Source organism: Hippocampus zosterae, chromosome 4 (genome assembly GCF_025434085.1).
Source record: "Hippocampus zosterae strain Florida chromosome 4, ASM2543408v3, whole genome shotgun sequence".
In the NCBI taxonomy this organism is placed as follows: Eukaryota; Metazoa; Chordata; class Actinopteri; order Syngnathiformes; family Syngnathidae; genus Hippocampus; species Hippocampus zosterae.
The window spans coordinates 8,628,028-8,646,738 of NC_067454.1; the positions used below are offsets into that span (position 1 = coordinate 8,628,028).

Here is an 18,711-nt window from a genome sequence, read left to right on the forward strand (position 1 = left end):
TGGAAAATTAGGATTAGTACAATTTTTAATTCAAACATATTATAAATGATCATATTTGAAGATGATAATCATCCAATGACCCAAATATGAGGCTCAAGAAGGAGAATGCGGTGCATCTTTTCGATGGAGAAGGCTGACTTGTGTCACCTTCTAAGCGGCCTTTTGTGCCGATGGATTTGTATTATTTTTCTCATCCAAGGCAAAGGGCATTTAAAACATCTGGGATTACGTTTGATAGGCATTACCTGGTATGTGTACGCCTTGTGGATTACAAATGCACCGTACAGCGGAGAGACACTTTATTTCATGTATTTGCAATGACCCTTCCTTTCAGGCTACCTGCCTACTTAGTGTCGAGCCGTCAAAAAAAGTCTTTCGTGACAACGGCCAAAAAGGTAATTCAGACCGAGGTCCGGGATTATCGCGTTTGAGTCATCGCTCTTATATTTGCTCAACCAAGGACTCGGAATCCAAATTCATTGGGATTGGCGGCGTTCCCAGGAGCAAAAAAAAATATTGTCACGGAGAGCAAGTGACAGCAAGGCAGTGAGAGATAATAAGAGTGAGAGGAAGAGCGTAATGCGGCTGCCAATGAATGTGCATGTCCCACCATCATGGCCTCCCTTCAACGCAGGCTTCTTCCAAGCCCGGAAAGTAAAGTCTTAAAAAATGCAACAAGGGCATATGTAGGAAGGACCTTGCATGAATTTATTACCACTGCTTCTTCTCATAATCCTGCCTGTAAAAAACAATATTCCTCCGGCCACTTGGAATTCTTGAAAGTGCGTGTTTTTTTTTTTTTTTTTTTTTAAGTACGGTAGCTTTTTTAAGGCATGCAAAAAATGCTTGAATTCTGAATGCTACCTTTTGTGCCAAACATTGGTGAGTTGCTGGCAATCCAGAACTTTATATAATAATAATTTTATGTGATAAGGTTGGAGAAGTCTATGGGGTATTGCCTCATAGTGACATCCAAAACAACTCAATTTTAGAATAGAAAAGATAGTTGAATCCTTGCCCTATATGGGGTTAATCGATTAATTGCAAACTACTTTGGTGATTAGACAAATCAGCGAAACCAGCCCATGTACGTAATTGAAAAGTGTCATACATGAGTTTTTAGATGAGGAAGCAAAAAATAAGTTTTGATCCGATCCGATCAGATCGGATCAGTCACTTATTAACACGTACGTAGATTTTTTTTTTTTTTTTTTTTTTATGAACACATAGTATCGTTGTGCGTCAATTTTGGCCAAGCCAAAAATATCCAGATAATTATTGTCTATAATGTTAAATTCGGAACTACAGATCAACTGTATGAATAGCTTTCTTGAAATTAATATATGGATTATGAATCCTTCATTCCACCCATCAGTGAAAGAGAAAACTGCATTTTCATTTGCTACACTGGACATCTTGCAAATGTGTCACGGCTGACTCTGACTTATGTTCCTGATGTTCAGTGTGTTGCTGTTACAAAATCCCCCATAACCTCTTTAAAAGGCCAACAGGCGATTGTTCCAAATTTGACTTGGAAGAGTATGTACGTGGTCCACTTGATGGTAAAAATATGTTAGCACCATGCTTTTAACAGCAGACCTCATAGAATCTCACAAGTCAAGAACTCATCAAACAACAACTGATCAATTTGGATAAATATGTGAGACAGCAAGGAAAACTCCTCCTCATACCTGAGGATGGCGTCATCGGAGTCGCCACCAGACCGTTGACATTGAATGCCGCCATTTGCTGCATTTGTGCGGCAGCAATGGCCGCCATGGGGTTCAGGTAGGACCCTTGTGTTGCCGCCATCAGGGCTGCTTGCTGTTGCATCATCTGCTGTAGGATTAGAGATCAGCGGGCGGGGGAAGGAGGGGAAGGACAGAGAGGAGGGTGAAATAGCCGCGGGAGCAGAACGTGTTTACTCTCACATCTCTGTTTACTTGGCCAGGGCCTTGTTCTTGGATCGCATCGCCCCCTCAGCATCACTTTGCAGCGACCGTTCCCTAACACACTTCTGGCCTCATTGTACTGCTTCATGATCAAGACTATATGATGACGATTCAATATTCTACATCTATAGGCATTATACATGTGCTGGAACGAGGGAGGGCGTGGAGGGGTTGCAAATTCGTGAGTGGGCGATTCTCACCTGTCGGGATGAGTTGTCAGCTACAATGTGAGTGCAAAATCTCACAGACTTCTAACTCGGGCTGTGACTTTCATGTGTGAATATGAAACGGTGGTGGTGGGAGGGGGGGGGGGTGGCAGGGAGCTGGCAGGGGTAGTGGGTGAGCCGGTGTTGGTTCTCGGTAATGACATTCACTTGAGTTTTGAGTGCAAGGTAAAATGTGTTGGCAGACAAGATTCACATAAGTAGTCTTAAAAAATGGACTTGAATGGGAAGTGCCGCAAGATTCACAACACAGCAATGCATACACACCGTAAAAAAACATTGCATGAAAAATTGTGTAAAAGGACACTATCATTCTGTAAAATATATTACCGACACATTAGCCAAAACCTTAGGTACACTTACATGATCTAATCACAGGGGGTCCTCGGTTTAGAGCAGTTTTTATTTTTGATTGTTTACAAGTCGGAACAGCTAACACTATCATATTTTGAATTCATGAAAACACTTCTAGGCCATGAATATAAAACAAGTCGAGTGAAAAGTAGTATATGCGGCCGTAAATGAGTGTGCCTTCCAATCCAGTGGAATGTGTTTTTACAACACTGTCCAAACTAGTCTTGTATGCGCCATGAGGACCGTCACAAACCGAAGGCCCCCTGTGCAGTGTATATGCAATACAAGCACGGTACCAAATAGGAATGGGCACAACCAATTAACTGATAAGGATTTCTGTCAATTGTGTGGAATTGATTATTAGTCATGTCTTGGACCACCTGAAGCAAAATGGTGCATTCAGTAGTGATTCATGGGTCTCAATTAACGTTTTAGTGGGGATCTTGATCGAGGTGCAGATACAAGAATTTATGTTGTGAGTCACTCTGACATCGGTTGAATCACCCACTTCCCAGAATCTTCATCATCTGCCAGGAATCAGGAAATAAACTGCTTATTCCACTTTTGTGGACAGTTTGGCATATTTATACTGTAGGTCAGGGGTGGGCAAAGCATCGTGGCTTTATTTTATTTATTTTTTTACTTCATCGACAAAAGAAATGGCCATTTAGTTTGTTTTAAAATTCTAATGTTTATGGTGAAAAAAAAATGGGTGCATTTAGGTGCAAGAGAGGCCCAAAATAAAAAGCAGTGTTTGTATAGTGCAGTTCAACCCCAACCACAACAACAAAACCGACGGCAAATATTTGGTACTGTATCTTGTATTCGATGAGACTGTGCAGGTGTACCCAGTGTTGTGGCCAGTGAATTGTATGACTCAAACAAACGGTCGTCATCACGTTCCTAGTGGGAAAGAGAAGTGAGGTCAAACCTTCAATGACAAGCGTTTTTCTTTTCTGTTCTCAAGCTCACCGTCTCCTCCCCCGCCGGGCTGAGACTTACAGCGTGAGAGTAGGCGCCATAGGCCCCAAACTGGATTGTCATGGGACTGAAGATGCCGAGCTGACCGGCCATCTGGTGCATCCGGCGCAAGGTCCGCTCCTTGTCGGTGTCTGCGAATTTGACAACCAGGCTAGACGAGGCGCCCTGTAGGTAGGTACACACATGCGAATATGTTTTGTTAGGATACATGTTGAGCAAATTAACTGTAGCGAGGTGTTGAATACGTATGTCGATGTGTTGCTTTTCAGCAGGCTTGAGTTTTCAAGGTGAATTGTCCGTTTTCTTGGTTGCGTTTCGGTTCATGTGGCTTGAAAAGTGAAAATACGAGTCTTGAACAGCAAACTTAAATTTGAGTCTGAATAGCTGACTTCACAGTTCAGCCCGTTTTTTTTCCCACATGTTCTGCTCTTACAATAAAGTGAAATATTCTCTTTACATGCAAAGACATGTGTTCCAAAACAATGTCCCCATGAGCATGAGAAAGATTAAGAATTTATTCAATGGTTCTTAAACATTGCTTGAATTAAATTGGAAAAGATACTGCATGTTTTTTAATGTCATTATTTGGCAGGATGGTTGGAAGGAATATACAAACGCAAAAGCGTATTTAAATCACTGCACTTTGACTCTGTAGAATACATTTGAGCCTTGTTGTAAATTTCTCTTTCTATATATGCAAGGTGATGCCCATCTCTACGAAATGTGGTTAAGACTGTGCAGCGCCTATACGCGTGGAGAATTTTCTATGCCATTTTTTTTCTTACGGATGTCTTGACATCCATCAATGAAGCCAGTGGAACTGAATATACAACCAATATGAGTGCAGTCATTTAGCTGTCTGCATTAAATGGAAGACAATGGTGATTGATGTGTGCTTTTGCAAACTTTCAAACTCCACTAGTATTGTGAACCTAACCATATACCGCAGGGGTTCCGGTCGTCCCGCGGTGAAGCTCCGCTGCATACAGTTGCGAGTAATTAGATCTGACCAGAGCCTTCGGCATATGAAGGATGAAGTATTGACTAATGGCTTTAACTTACGGCATATATAGTTCCGTATTGATGTCCGTACTCCTGAGTTTGCATCCAATTAAATCATTTCAGAAACGGAGACCAGAATCAGTTCCTCGTATGGCATCCAGGGCAGAGAAATTTCACTGTGACCGGCCTCCTGTTTAATTAAAAGCACGGTATTCTTGGAAAGAGTAGCAGGGGATCAGACGGGATATGATTAGTAATATCATAAAAGCAAAGAGGTGACGAGATGAGATCAAAAACTTGTGATTCTGTTAGAAAATGACTCACGCTGACAGGGTCGGTCAGTTCAAATTGAAGCTTTGCTTCAGATTTCTATTGTCTCCTGGAGTGTGGACTTTAAAATCGGAGTGAACTGCTCAAAGCTGCCGTACACAAGTTTCTCACGCGTGATAAAAGTGAAATTGAGAAAGCTGTGCCAGATGCTCCCCTGTCATATAACAGGAGTACTAGTTTTATCCCAAAGGAAAAGCAAAGGAACATGGATGCCTTTGCCCTCGACAACCAAATAATGCAACAGAGCAGCAAGGCGTCACTTTATTGCCGTTTGTGTATCCCAGTGATCTTGGCAGCTAAGTTGTCTGGGGCTAAATGCTCCTGATGTTTTGGAGCTGTCATGGTTGACATACCTCTCCAACATCGCATGGAAATCTGGCTCTGGATTGGCAGACCAGGGTGGTGGTCGCCGCTTTTTAAGATGGTCGACCAGAGGGGTGAGTTCAATCTACTGGCCGATCACACTCCTCAGCCATGCTGGTCAGGTCTATTCAAGAGTGCTGGAGAGGTGGCTATAGTCTGGAATCGAATCTCAGATTCAGGAGAAGTGTGGGTTTGTAACAGTGGAGCATTTCTGCACCCTTGGAAGTGTTTGATGATGTTCCTCAGGCGAGTTCGAGAATTTGTGTTACTGAACCACCTGTTCAGTCTCGGTATGACTGCTGTTAGATTTTGGTCCGCATTGCTGGCAGTATGTCAAACTTGTGTCGAGTGATGGTTGGATTCAGCCAAAGCGGCCCTTTTTCCACCGTTTATGATCATAAACCTTTTGGACAGCATTACTAGGTGAAGCCAAGGTGTTGAGGGGTTCCGGTTGGTGGCTTCCGTCAACCATCTCTGCATTTTTTTGGATGATGTGGTACTTCAGAGATCGACAGAAAGATTTCTGTAAAGTGTCTGCTGTGATGAAGATTGTGTTTTGGTCTTTTGTAGTGACGAACAAGATTTCCCATACAAGCGGCCGAAATGAGTTTTCTCCGCAGGGTGTCCAGGGCTCTCACTTAGAAAAAGGGTGAGAAGCTTCGTCATCCAGGAGTGATTCAGAATATTGCTGCTGCTCCTCCACATCGAGAGGAATCCGATCAGGTGGCTTGGGCATCTGGTTAGGCTGCGTCCTGGACACAACCCTGATGACTGTTTTTCTGGCACATCGCACTGTGAGGAGGCCCCCGAGATGACCCAGGACAGACTGGAGAGACTGACTGCCAGTTGTCCTGGGAGCCCCTTGTAATTCTTCCACATGAACTGGACAAAGTGGCTGGTTGTAGTGAATTTCGGGCTTCCCTGCAAAAGCTTCTGCCCTCGCAAACCTGCCCCGGATAAGCAGATGGACACTTTACCCCTTAGATGCCTGTGATGCAAAATTAAAAGCTAACGGATGACAGACACACTTTACGTAAAGCCTGAGTAATTGATGGTTCACTTACACCCTTGTAAATGGCATTCATTTCAAACTGCTGTCGATTGTTACAACTAATCAAGATGGCATTTCAGCTGTCGTTCGGCTCGGAATACTAATGCTAAATAAATGCTCGAAACAAATGAACATGCATCGCTAGTGCTGCTGCAAGAACCTCATTCAAAATGTGACAGTAGGTGCAGTGATTAATAAAGTCTGAGTCAGAAATGTATCCAATCAATGTGAGAGCATTCGGTAGTTTACACCTGCGTATTTTGTATAACCATGTTGGATTAGACTCGAGTTTAGCCTTGATTCAAAAGTGGAACATGGTAATCAGTCTTCAAACAGGCTGTGAGTGATGTTCAACTTAAAATAAATGGTCATTGTATGACTGGAACTCGGCTTCCCTCCGATTATATTCTTTTTAGTGGCTATTGAGACACAGAGCTCGCTGTCTGCTGATAATTGTACAGTAAAACCATGCTGGGGAGCATCAGCGTGGCCCCCCAGGGGACATTTTGTTGCACATCAGATCCAATATTGTAAGCGGCGAGCGCTGCTCCTGGGGCCAGAAGACAGCCGTCTGATTCCTCTCCTTCTGTGCCATTTCAATTAGTTAAATCAATACTGCGACATGGCGGCATTAACAGAACGGTTTTATTTTTCATTTCTAATTTGATTCCACTGCACTTCATGACCTTTTTCCCACTTCTTTCTCAACTTTGGTGGCCATTTGAAGGTGCCAGGCGGTTTGCATTAATGAGGCTGACGATGAGCAAACATTGTCCGTCTGCGTTGCTGCCAGTCAAGCCTGCCTACTGCGGCGACAATACCGGGCATTAGTTCACCCCTTCCCCCTTGCTTTCTCATCTTCATTTAATACCTTGGGAAGAATGAGTTGTGACAATTGGAACAGTGAAAGAATAAGGCAGCCTGTGCTGTGGGGAAGGAAGCCCCCCCCCCCCCCAAAAAAAAACGGGCTCTGCTTTCTCATGCCTAAATCTCATCCGTCTGAGGATTCTGATGCATTCCGACAAGATGCGGGCTTTATCTCGTGGATCGACAGTTTCCATTAACAAAAAATTACGAGCGAGATGTGTCCCGGTAATGAAGGAACAGGTGGCTGCCAATGACAAAAAAAAAAAATAAAACAACCCTCTCCTGACTGGATGCAGAAAATCCCAAGCCGACAAACAAACAGAATAATAACCTCCAGCAGCACTCGTCCTCATACCTGGAGAGAAAATGAATTTGCTGAATTTGATAAGGGCCAACAGGGAGCCGTCACTTTTGACAGGTACAACGAAGGAATTTGCGACGGGTTCAAAAACTAATCTAATTTCTCAAACAACACACTTGACTTGTGAAAATCTCCCCATATTGGATTTTATAGAGGCCGGGAGACGTGACGATGGAACAATACACAACGGTAATTGAGGGATTAGAACTCGACTACGCCCGTGGAAAGGCATTAGTCTTTATCGCTGCAGTCCTCGTGACTCAATTGTGTGTAAAATATGTGCAAACAGGTAAACAGACTCATTTTCATCTATCTCGAGCGACATTATGTAATATTACAGCCGGATGTTGTCTGGAGGGAAAATAAGCGCAGAAATTATCAAAAATAACAAAGTTGCACCGCCCTGCGGAGCCAAATACTTTTAAAGGATAAGCAAAAGTTTGTTGACACATTTAAACTCTCAGGGTGTTCATCGAGCATGTGTAATAAATTAATTGAATGTATGATAGAGTTCTTTGGTAAATGAGTGAACTCCCACCGGGCCAAGCGTTGCACGGCTGGTAAAACCACTCGGGAAAGTTGTCGCTCATTAGCGGTGCATGTTGCTGTCTCGGTTTGCCCCCCCACCCCCACCCCCCGAAGTCTTCTGCAGCTGCTGAATGATGCCGCGGAAAGCCCAGAAACACAAAGGAACAGGGATACTGTCATTTAGACTTTTGGACAAAATGAGATTGGTCATTAGCCTGTAATTCATTTGACAATACAAAACGTGAACATTTCCGATACATTAGTAATTGAGGAAACGCATTTCTCCTGGGAACGATGGTCTCAACAGAGGTGCTGTTGATTCACTCTCTACTAGCTTTTGTTCATAACAAAGTCAATATGGCGTTAGCTTTGGGAAATTAATTTTCATACGAATGTATCAAGGCAGCATTCGGCTCAATGCAACATTGGCATGGAATCAGATGTTCACGAAAGCTAAGCTGTTTTGTCCCCAGAGTTCTTTACTGTGTGTAAGGTACAGATGTGAAGTGCGGGCTTCAAGTCAATCTTTTGAATTTGCCGACTTCTAACGGAGGTGCCAAACTTTGCCAACTGCCAAGGAAAAACAAGATATTTCAAATACACTTGTGTTTTTGTGCGTGCATTTCCTGTTTGCGGTTTACGTGGAGAGAACATGTTATTTGTGCTATGAGAAAAAAAAAAACACGTGACCAAAACACATTTAGGTGTTTATTTGGACGGGGCTAGAAATGGAGTATTTGCATTTTGATTTTCTTTCAACAGGGGGAACATGATCGAGATTTCCGAATCAGGCCTTGATTCAATGAAGCTTAGAAAACACTAGAGGTAGACATGCTAACCATTACAATCAAAATGCGCACATTCCCCATCCCATTCAAATTGAAAACAAACAAAAAAAAGTGATTCATTGATTTGTATTTTTTTTCTTCCCCGCGCCAACAACAAATTTTCTTCAAAAGCCCATCTCGAGACAAAACAACGCTGTCAGGAAAACAGCCCGTCAAACAAAGTCGAGCATAAATGAATCAAAACGTTGCATCAATCCAAACAGAGCGTTTTAGTGTTGCTACATTCGGACTGAGGACATCCACCACCTCTTGTAGCTTGTCACGGCGTGAAATTCCACAACACCTCTGCGTGGCGTTTGATCCACTACACGTTGCCACGACAACGCTCTCCGGCTCGGTCTTATCACTCATTAATCCACAAGTTGACTATCACACACACCTGTACGCTCTTGTTGCTGCCAACGTCGCTGAGGCGCCACGGGGCCTGTCAGCCGTGCTGTGACAGCCAACATGACAATGGCGGCAATTTGCGCGCCGCCCGCCTGCCGTACTCTTGGCGCGGTCTAGTTTGAAGTTCTGCCACATGTGTCTCTTTAGCGTGACTCAACCGAGACTGTCTGTCGTTTGAGTTTGTTCCAGAAGCACCTATAGTCTCCGGTAGAAAAACAAAAATGAAACTTTCACCCGATTTTGCTCGTAGGTGGAGCACTTTTTTTTTTTTTTTAAGATTTAGATATTTCTGTATTTCACTTGCGCGTTTGATTTTGAGGACGGTTTACCTTTACTTCCAATATTTGAAAACAAGATATTTTTCTCTTGTTTTGTCAAACTGGATTTGTTACTTGTTCATCCGACGCTGATGTCGACAATTTCAGAGAGAAAACAAAACAAAACAGCGGATTAAGAGAAGCAAAATATTGCCGGTTCATAACACCATTTAAGGTGTTTTTAATAAGTTATGGAAACTATTCTGTGTGCTTACGTGCCACTTTATTAAAATAGGAATTTTACATACTCGAATATAAAAAGTGTTTTTACTTTTTGACTATTGGATTTGAATCAATACTTCTACTTAAGCATGGAACTAATTTTGTATCTATTGCTTACAGTGCAGTCAGATTTTGAGTACCCCCCCCCCCCTATTAATTTTACTCCATTGGGTTTTCTATTTATTTATTTTTGGGGGGCATCACACATATTTATGGCTTTGTATGCATGTGCCAGGTAACGCAGATGCGACAGGAAGAACATTAAGAGATTCTATGTTGGGTGTTCATGCAAACCTCACAGCTGGCGGCGGCACGCCAAATCGTGCCTCATGCACGACGGTTGTTGACGACATGTGGCAGCGATATTATCCAAATTAACCGCACCCCCCCGTCTGTGGCGTACCCGTAGTTGAGTGCCTATTAATCCAGGAGGAAGTTGGATTTGGGGTGCAAAGAGGATAACAGATGCAGGGATAGAGGAAGGAGATTGAGTTAATAAAGAGTATTAGTAAACTTTATGGATGGCTGCTGTTGATTTGCCCTACGGTCTTTTTGTGGAGCCATTTGTTAAAGTGGACAGTTCATCTGCAGCAGAGCTCAAGTGGCTAACTGGCTCAAGCTAATGCAACTTTCGCCAAGGCTGTAGTCCGTTCATATATTTTCATCAATATTTATCCTCACTCGTGGCACAGGGGACTAGATGGGCCATGTAGACCAGTGTTTTTGTATAAAAAAAATATGAAAGAAGGTAAACCAACATGGGGGCGAAAAAAAGCTGTTTATCATAAGGGTTTGAGTGTTAAATGTTCTCCACATTTTTTATTGTTTTTCAGAAGCATTAAAAAACATTGTTTCATACGAGCAAACCACAAATGACGGTTGTTTGTCAAGTTTAGTACCAGAAATCAACCTTTTCGCAGCCATCGCTGTGTTTTACATGTAACTTTGGTCCTTTAAATTGGATTTACAAGAATGTATAAATGTAATAATGGCCGCCACTGATGGATACTTTTATGTTCCGCTCAGCTTGTAAAAAAAGTGTATGAAAGTAAAAGGGTGACGTTAACACAAAGCTCAGAGCACCGCATTGATATTGTATATTAAAAACATCGTTAATATTTTATCAACAATTAATCTTACGGGCCATTGCCGATATTTGAAAGACATGTCTTTAATAAATCATATCTTTATTGGTTGCTTCACTACTTTGAACCCCCTCCCCCCACAATGTCTCAAAATCCCCGGTGAAACAAAATCCTTACAGCGACAACATCGACGATAAAAAAAATTAATCTATTTCACATTATTGAGTTGGATTTTGATCTTCATGCTTTGCAGCAACTGTGCGCAAAGTTAAACCAGACTTATTTCCCCTCTCTCACTCCTTCAATGTAATGCAAAAAAATGAGGCTGCATCAAAAAGAAGCGTAAATCACATCTGGTTTCATGGCTGCCAGGAAGCATCCGTAAATATTTATCGCGGCACATCAGTGAAGTGTGTGAAGAGTGAATGTTTGCCAGAGATTGTGTGTGTGTGTGCGTGTGTGTCCTGCCGTACATCATTTCGTATACTTACACGGTCTTGTTTGAGCGAGTCGGAAGCATATCGGATTCATAATTAACTGCCACTTGACGACAGCTTCCGGTTCTTGTGGCCTCATTTTCCAATTCCCAAATAAACACTAACCAGTGCAGTGTAGTTTATGTTCAAGTAAACAAAAAAACATCTGCTAACTTCACAGTTCCTACTGCATTGCATTTGCTGCTACGTCCACTCGAGGAAAAGCAAAAGGACAGCTTTTGTATTGCACACTGCAGCTCACTCAGAAAGCCTTGTCCTTGCTTCGGAGCAAGTGTAATATTGTTGCCATTGGTGGAGGTAGACTGATAAACGGCACGTGTCACACACTCTTATGAAGGTCTAATGGGTTCATAACAGCCAGGCTAAAATATTAGCAAAACTGTTAAGGTAGGCTAGCTTAATAACCTGACCTTGTTTTGTAGATCAATCTCAACTCTGGAGAGTAGGTGTCAACATTATTGACATACTTGTTCACCAACTCGTCGAGTCGCCGCCTTCAAAGCTCCCTTGATAACTGTTTTAAATATTTCATCTAGGCTCCATGACATTGGCTAACCTGAACCCACAATTCGGCAGTGACGCTCCTTTTGCAAGCCATTTTTCCATCGGTGCTGCATCTTGTGAGAAGCATTTTACCTGTCCACCGGTTGTATTGCTATTAAGTAGTCAATAAATGCACTTTATCTTTCATCTACAACACACTATGCCTGGCTTAATTATTTTTGTGTTCAAATAATGGATTGGTCCCAAGGGTTTGTCCTCCCCTTTTTGAGTGTCTGTATCATCTACCCACCAGCTAGCGATGAGATTTTGGTTACTGGTTAGATAGTGGCTGTGGCGTGTTTTTATTTTTATTGACAGAACTGCAGAGAGCATCAGACGTTTAATGGGATGCCTTTGCACTGTAAAACTAGTCGTGTCAGGGTGAAGTTGGCACCGCTGCTGTCTGTTGATTGGTTGCCGGAGAATTGTTACTTGTGTGTTCAAAAAGTCTATGCGTGGTTTCTGATTGTGTGTCCTCGTATCAGCAATGTTAAGTTGGAGGTGGGACCAACTGCACTTGCTGCACAGCTGTGTTTGGCTATGTTCTATTAGTTATGGAATTGAAAGTAAGTGAGGAGGAAGTGAGGATAGCAGTGGAGGAGCAAAGGACCCGCAGAGCTGTTGGCCTGAGGCAGCAGGGTCCCTGGACAAGGTGGGAGCAGGCCATGAACGGACACGTCACATGGACAGATCTCTCGTGGGCAGAGCCACAGCCCATCAAGTTGCTTGTCCAGGCGGTGTACGACATTCTGCCCAGTCCATCAAACCTCTCCATATGGGGAAAAATGGAGTCGACCAACTGCCCGCAGTCCCTAGGCAGGAGTATGTTGGAGCACATTCTGAGCTGCTGTCCAGTAGCTCTTGGGCAGGGGCTCTATACTTGGCGCCACAAACAGGTTCTGAAACCCATCGCGAAAGCTATTCGGGTGGGAATCAGCAGCAGAAGCAGGCGGTCCCGCCCCACTACCCAGACGATCACCTTCATGAAGGCTGGAGAGCAGTTGCAAAATATCGTAGGAGCCAGAAACTCAACAGATTCCTGGCAACTGCGAAAGAGTGTTCAGCTGTCCGTTGACTTCGAGAAACAACTCAAGTTCCCCCGGCACATTGCCAAAACCACCCTGAGGCCTGACTTCCTCCTGGTTTCAGAGGTGATGAAAACCATTATCCTGTTGAAGGTGACTGTGTCATGGGAGGACTGCCTGGATGAGGCCCGCAAGAGGAAGAAGAACTGGTCTAAGACTGCCGCAAAGTGGAAGGCAAAGTGTATGACCATCGTTTTTGACTGCAGAGGTTTTGCAGGCCAATCATTCGATAATCTTGAGTGCACTGGGCATCACCCGGAGCCATCCAGAGGAGACGAGCCATCCAGAGCCTCAAGATGGCTCTGGATTAGGAGAAGAGATTCATGGGGGGGTAGCAAAGGCCAACTGAACACAAGCTGGGTCTGATCAACCATGGCTGGGTCGCCTGGAAGAGGGTGTCGGATCTTGAAAGATCCAAAACACCCCGAGGACTTCAGGTTACACCGCTGATGACATGTTAAGGAACATCCGAGACACGTATTGATCAATCAACATGATTTTCTGGAATTATGTCCCCTCCGTTGGTTTCATTGCACAAAATGATCACACATGTGGAAAAATGTGCCATGAAACCAAAATGAAAAAAAAAACAACTTTGAATTTGAACAGAGCTGTTTTGTAACCCCTGCATTTGTATTTGATGGTGAGCATAGCCAAAAATTGTGTTGCTCGCGGTTGCCAGCTACATTGTCCAACCCAAAACCCCAAATTATACACTCATTTACATTTTCAAGAGGAGGTGAAGAGAGGCGTTCATCTTATGACGGAGGCCTCTTAGCCTTCATGCCAAAACAGTCCTATCTCCTTGTGATAAGAGAATACATGCGCTTACATGCTTACATGCGCTCTCACGCGCAGTGTTTTCTCTTGCCTCCCACACGCACGCCATCATCGCGCTTTGCACTTTGTAGATCAACAAGCCCTTGTGACAATTAAGTACTAAAACTCACTAAAGGTTAAGCAGCATATTTCGTTTAAGGGTGAACTGACGTGAACATTTCCACTTAAGATTTCATAGACATAGCAGTCCTAACAATGTGATTTAGTTGCACTTTGAAGTAGTGATGATCGAGGCTCATTCATACTGTTTAATATTATTAACGCATTGCTTTTTTGTTTTTTCACTAAAGTATTGCTGTCATTTCAAAATAGCATTTTGTCTCTTGTTTTGAAGCATCATACTAGGTTGTTAAAATGACACACACGCACACACACTCTATGTATATATGTCGTGTATATACATATATATATATATATATATATGCACGCACACACATTTCTTCCACCAAGTCTTCTTCAACTTCCCTCCGATCAAAGTCTCATCTTTGTCATTTGCATGAATTATGTAAGAACCGTTTCACATTAGCCTCTGCATCATTCTTTGACCGCTGATTGAACCGTTACTCGTAAATAACATCCCGTATAAGACATTTGCGGCACAATGTCTCCCGGGGACACATTTAAAGATGCGCGTGGCGCGTGCGCAGTCATCGTATCTTCTGTAAGACTCGAATGGAAAGGCGATCTGTGTGCTGGGAACCTCGGTTGAATCGATGCAGAAAGAACGGATAAAGTGCAAAGAAATGAAAGGAGCCGTGCACTTTAAGGAGGCAGAGGCTGACTCTTGGGATCTTTTGTCTGCGATAACAGTGAAAAATGTCTGCAGCGTGTCTGTAGATTGTATATTTTAGGTCCAAACAATGACATACTATATCAGTCTGTGTCGAGAACATTTGCTTTAATGATGTATTATACACTGCAGAATTCATTCTTTATAAGTCTCCGTTTGTTTTTTTTTTTTGTTTTTGTTTCACCAGTCCTGTTTGAAAGGCTTCAAATTTCAATGGTGCCCATTACACTCAAGATTAGCATGGAGGTTGTCGTTTTACCGAACTTAACATTCCTTCATGAGGAAAAGAAAAAAGAAAGTTCATCTTGATTGAAAGTATATTTTATCCTATGACTGACTTCAACACGTTACTTGTTTAGCTTGCAAATTAGTTGACTTCTTCTGTATTTGGACTTTGAAAAACTATTCATCCCGTAGGTTGAAGTTATGTATTATCACGGAATGTCTTTGTGTTTGAATTTGCTGCACCGGTGTTTGCCAACAACACGTATTGATATTTGAGAAATTAAGGGATCATTAAATGGAATTAAATTGTGCCCTGACGATCTAATTCTGTGGTTCTTAACCTTGTTAGAGGTACCAAACCCAGCCAGTTCATATGCATGTTCAACAAACCCTTCATTAGTGAAAAATATATACCGGTATATATTTTTTTCACAAAAAGAGCAAAGAAGACTTTATGACATCAAAAGGATACTTTTCTAGCTCGGTTTATAACACACAACCCTTTGTCCCATCACCTTCCCACTCGGCTTTTCCAAACACTATCTTTCAGCTCTTTCCCCCAAATTGGGCTTGTCTAGTTATTGTGTGTTTGAATGTGTCGACCAAAGATGAGCAAAAAGTCTCCCAAAGCTTCTGATTTATCCACCGTTTTTCACTCATGTCGTCTTTGCTGGGCTGGGTCACTTTATGTCTGATGGATGCCACTGCTGCCTGCCAAGAGCAATTTTATCCGGGGAGCCAACAGGAGTGGCTCCCCGCCAAGGGGACCGACCCGCCTCTGGTTCTCGATTTGTCTGCCCTCACAATCGATGTGAACACACACACACACACAATATTCCCCCAGGACACATACCGCAACTCTCTAAAGGAAAGGTGAGCATTTCACGCAATATGAAAGGCCTGAATAGCAGAAGACAAATGAATTTGGCCGACATTAAAATTTGATGTTTGTAGCGGTTCTTGAGCGCTCCACCTTGGTCAAAAATGGTATCACTTCCATTTTGATGACATTTGGTCACCATATATTCAATGTCATGAAAAAGACTCTGATTGCAGTATGGGGACATGATAGTTTTATGGAACAAAATGAACTATTATTAAACATATGCAGATGAGCTGCTTACTTGTATCCTGGCTAAATATTATTCTTTGGATGGAAAATAAAAGTGACAAGACTGTAAAGATTTTTTATTTTTATTTTTTCCGGGGGTCAGGGGATTTTGTTCTCATCGCTTTAAGGAATATTGCTCATTTCTGGCATCATATAAAATAATCAAATAAAACAATGATTTGTAGCATTGGATGTTGCCATATTCAGAGAGTATATGAATAAATTTGGCCATTCTTTTAAAATACTGAAAATACTATATATATATTAATATTAATGTGGTGCCTTATTTATACAATACAATACAATACAATACATACTGATTTATCCCTAATACAACACGATATTAAATTTCTGTGAAGACGAGAGCTATTCAGCACAATACAAAAGTATTCTGAGTGGAACCAACCAGGTCGTAAGCAACTATTGGAGGTTACTTAGTGGCTCGAACTTTTAAATTTTATCCCAAGTCCATCTTGTCCTGTAATAAATATTTTTCTCTGGCTGTAACAAAGAGGTTCGTACCAGATAAAACTTGGAGTACAATCGCATTAGCATGGCTTGATTAAATGTCCAGACTTGTGAAAAATCGGATGTTTCTGGTGATTCAACCCATGAAAGAATTAGGATTGATATTAAATGCTAATTCTGTTATTTGTGTATTGGGAGAATGCGTTACTTACAGGCATGGTCTGTCCACCGTGCAAGCTGTTGATGGCAGCCTGTGCTTCTCCGTGGCTGGAGAATTTGACAAATGCACAGCCTGTAAACACACACACAAAGAAAGGCGAAACAACATCAGGCAGATGGCCTTGGATTTATCAAGTACAAAAAGAAAAAAAAATATCACCAGTTATTGTCTTCACGTTATCTGATCCATAAATATATTCTGGTCACTTGTGTGTTGGGATCGTTGCTAAAGGCATTAGCGGCGTGGAACATCCCGTCCCTCGCCCCGGCAGCGCTAATTCCACAGACTTGTTTGTGAATATTAATCTGTTTAATATTTACACATTGTGATTTGTGTGCAGTCACTCATAAAGGAGATTAGCACGACAATAGCGCGGTCTTATAATCGGCCTATCCGACGGAATCGTCGCTCGCTTCAAATTTAAGACGTTGGCGTTGGCGGCGAAGGAGGCAATTTGGGAAGGGATGGCTTTTTTTTTTTTTTTTTTTGCCTCGAAGGACATTGAAATAGTCTTAAATCTGTTGTGTGGCTCAGGCTCAGGAAGGAAGAGTCAACATGAGAAGTTCGCCAGAACACAAGAAGTAAGCATCGGCAGCAGGGTCGTGAAGCTTTGCTGGATTAACGTTTCAAACGATATTAAAAGTGATTCAAGTGGATAATATTAATTCAACTTGGTTGTTTAGATATGCAAGCCGCAAGATCGTGTTGCCTCAAAGTTTTTGTGGACTTTTTATCCCCCCCACAAATTACAATTGAGATCAACTGTGTTCGGAATAATTTGTCGGAGAGTCCAACCTGATGCCATCATAACCTTATTTACTGTACAGGCAATGTTCAGAGAGGACATTGAGGAAAACATTCTTCACAATGTAAAAAAAATGTTCAGCTTTTTGCAAGATATCTTTGTCAAAAATATCCATTCGAGTCAAGATTTAAAGCACACGCTGTCCCGTGTAAGTGCACAACTCTATATACCGATCCAGATCCTGTTTATCGCAATGACCGGGGGCGGTGAAAAAAAAGAGAGTGCCCCCCAAAAAAAGTTTTTATTCCAGTTTTACAACTGCCACCCATTGCTCTGAGAACTTCAACAAAGTATAAAGTACAGTATTCTTATTAGAGGCTAACATTGTTAGCTAACTATAATCTTGTGTATGCAACACAACTCTGAGCGGGTTTGCTTACCTTTAATGTACCGGTGCTTTTTGGCTGGGATGAATGATAGCCGGTTAAATTAGCCTCACAGTTATGGCCATGACTTTGAGGCTAGGCTGGGTGAAGCTTTGCCATTTTCAAGTTATGGCCACAATCATGTCAAAACCCAAAATGAAACTGCCCTGCACTGTTGTTCAGTGCACAGATTAGCGTTGCGTCACAACATTATCAGAGAGAGCGTGTTTGGTGATACAGTATGTCCGTTCACAAAAAGCTGCTCGACCCCACTGGCCGAGAGTCCTCACAAGTCCAATAGAGTAACAACACGAATGGGAATAAAAAGAGTATGTTGCAGACTACCAAAAGAAAATAAACTGCATTAAAATAAAAAAAAAAGGTATACTTGCAGCTCACATGATGTGATGACATCAATTCATTTGTCCAATCCCAAAGTTTGACAGTTTTTGGCACATTTAGACGCTAATATGCCTGTCCTAAACCACGGACAGATGCAGGACTACACCACTGCACCATGGGTGCACTAAAATGGAAGTGAATGGTAATTCATTTGCAAACGGCATTTGAATTCATCAGCTTTACCATCATTGACTACTCTATTCTATCCTATTTTTATCCTTGGCCTCAGGTCGCTCATGTTTTAACTTTAGAAGGCTATCTAATTAACAACCTTGTGGATTTATTCAGCTGCTTTTCATTAATCGAGTAACAGCAGTGCTCACCGAACGGCACGCGTTTCCTGAGCCGAGCACTGGGGAAATGTTGGGAAATCGGATTTGAAATAGTTTTGTATTCAAGTTAGCTGATGATTTGACTGTGGTTTTGGCTGTGGGCCTTTGAGCTCCACTGGAATACTTGGGTAATTACTGTCCAATGGTAAACTA

The 18,711-nt window shown here is 42.3% G+C and overlaps 2 protein-coding genes across 2 annotated transcripts in view; one reads left to right on the forward strand and one right to left on the reverse strand.

Annotated features, from left to right (window-relative positions):
- The window catches only part of pkma (pyruvate kinase M1/2a), a 323,744-nt gene that overhangs the window by 120,899 nt on the left and 184,134 nt on the right, over positions 1 to 18,711 (forward strand). The gene's annotated exons all lie outside the window — the stretch shown is intronic.
- celf6 (CUGBP Elav-like family member 6) overlaps positions 1 to 18,711 on the reverse strand; it is a 149,320-nt gene that overhangs the window by 17,285 nt on the left and 113,324 nt on the right. The window contains 3 exon segments of the mRNA XM_052064364.1: positions 1,692 to 1,839; positions 3,533 to 3,676; positions 16,647 to 16,726. Coding sequence (XP_051920324.1) covers positions 1,692 to 1,839; positions 3,533 to 3,676; positions 16,647 to 16,726 — 372 coding nt within the window.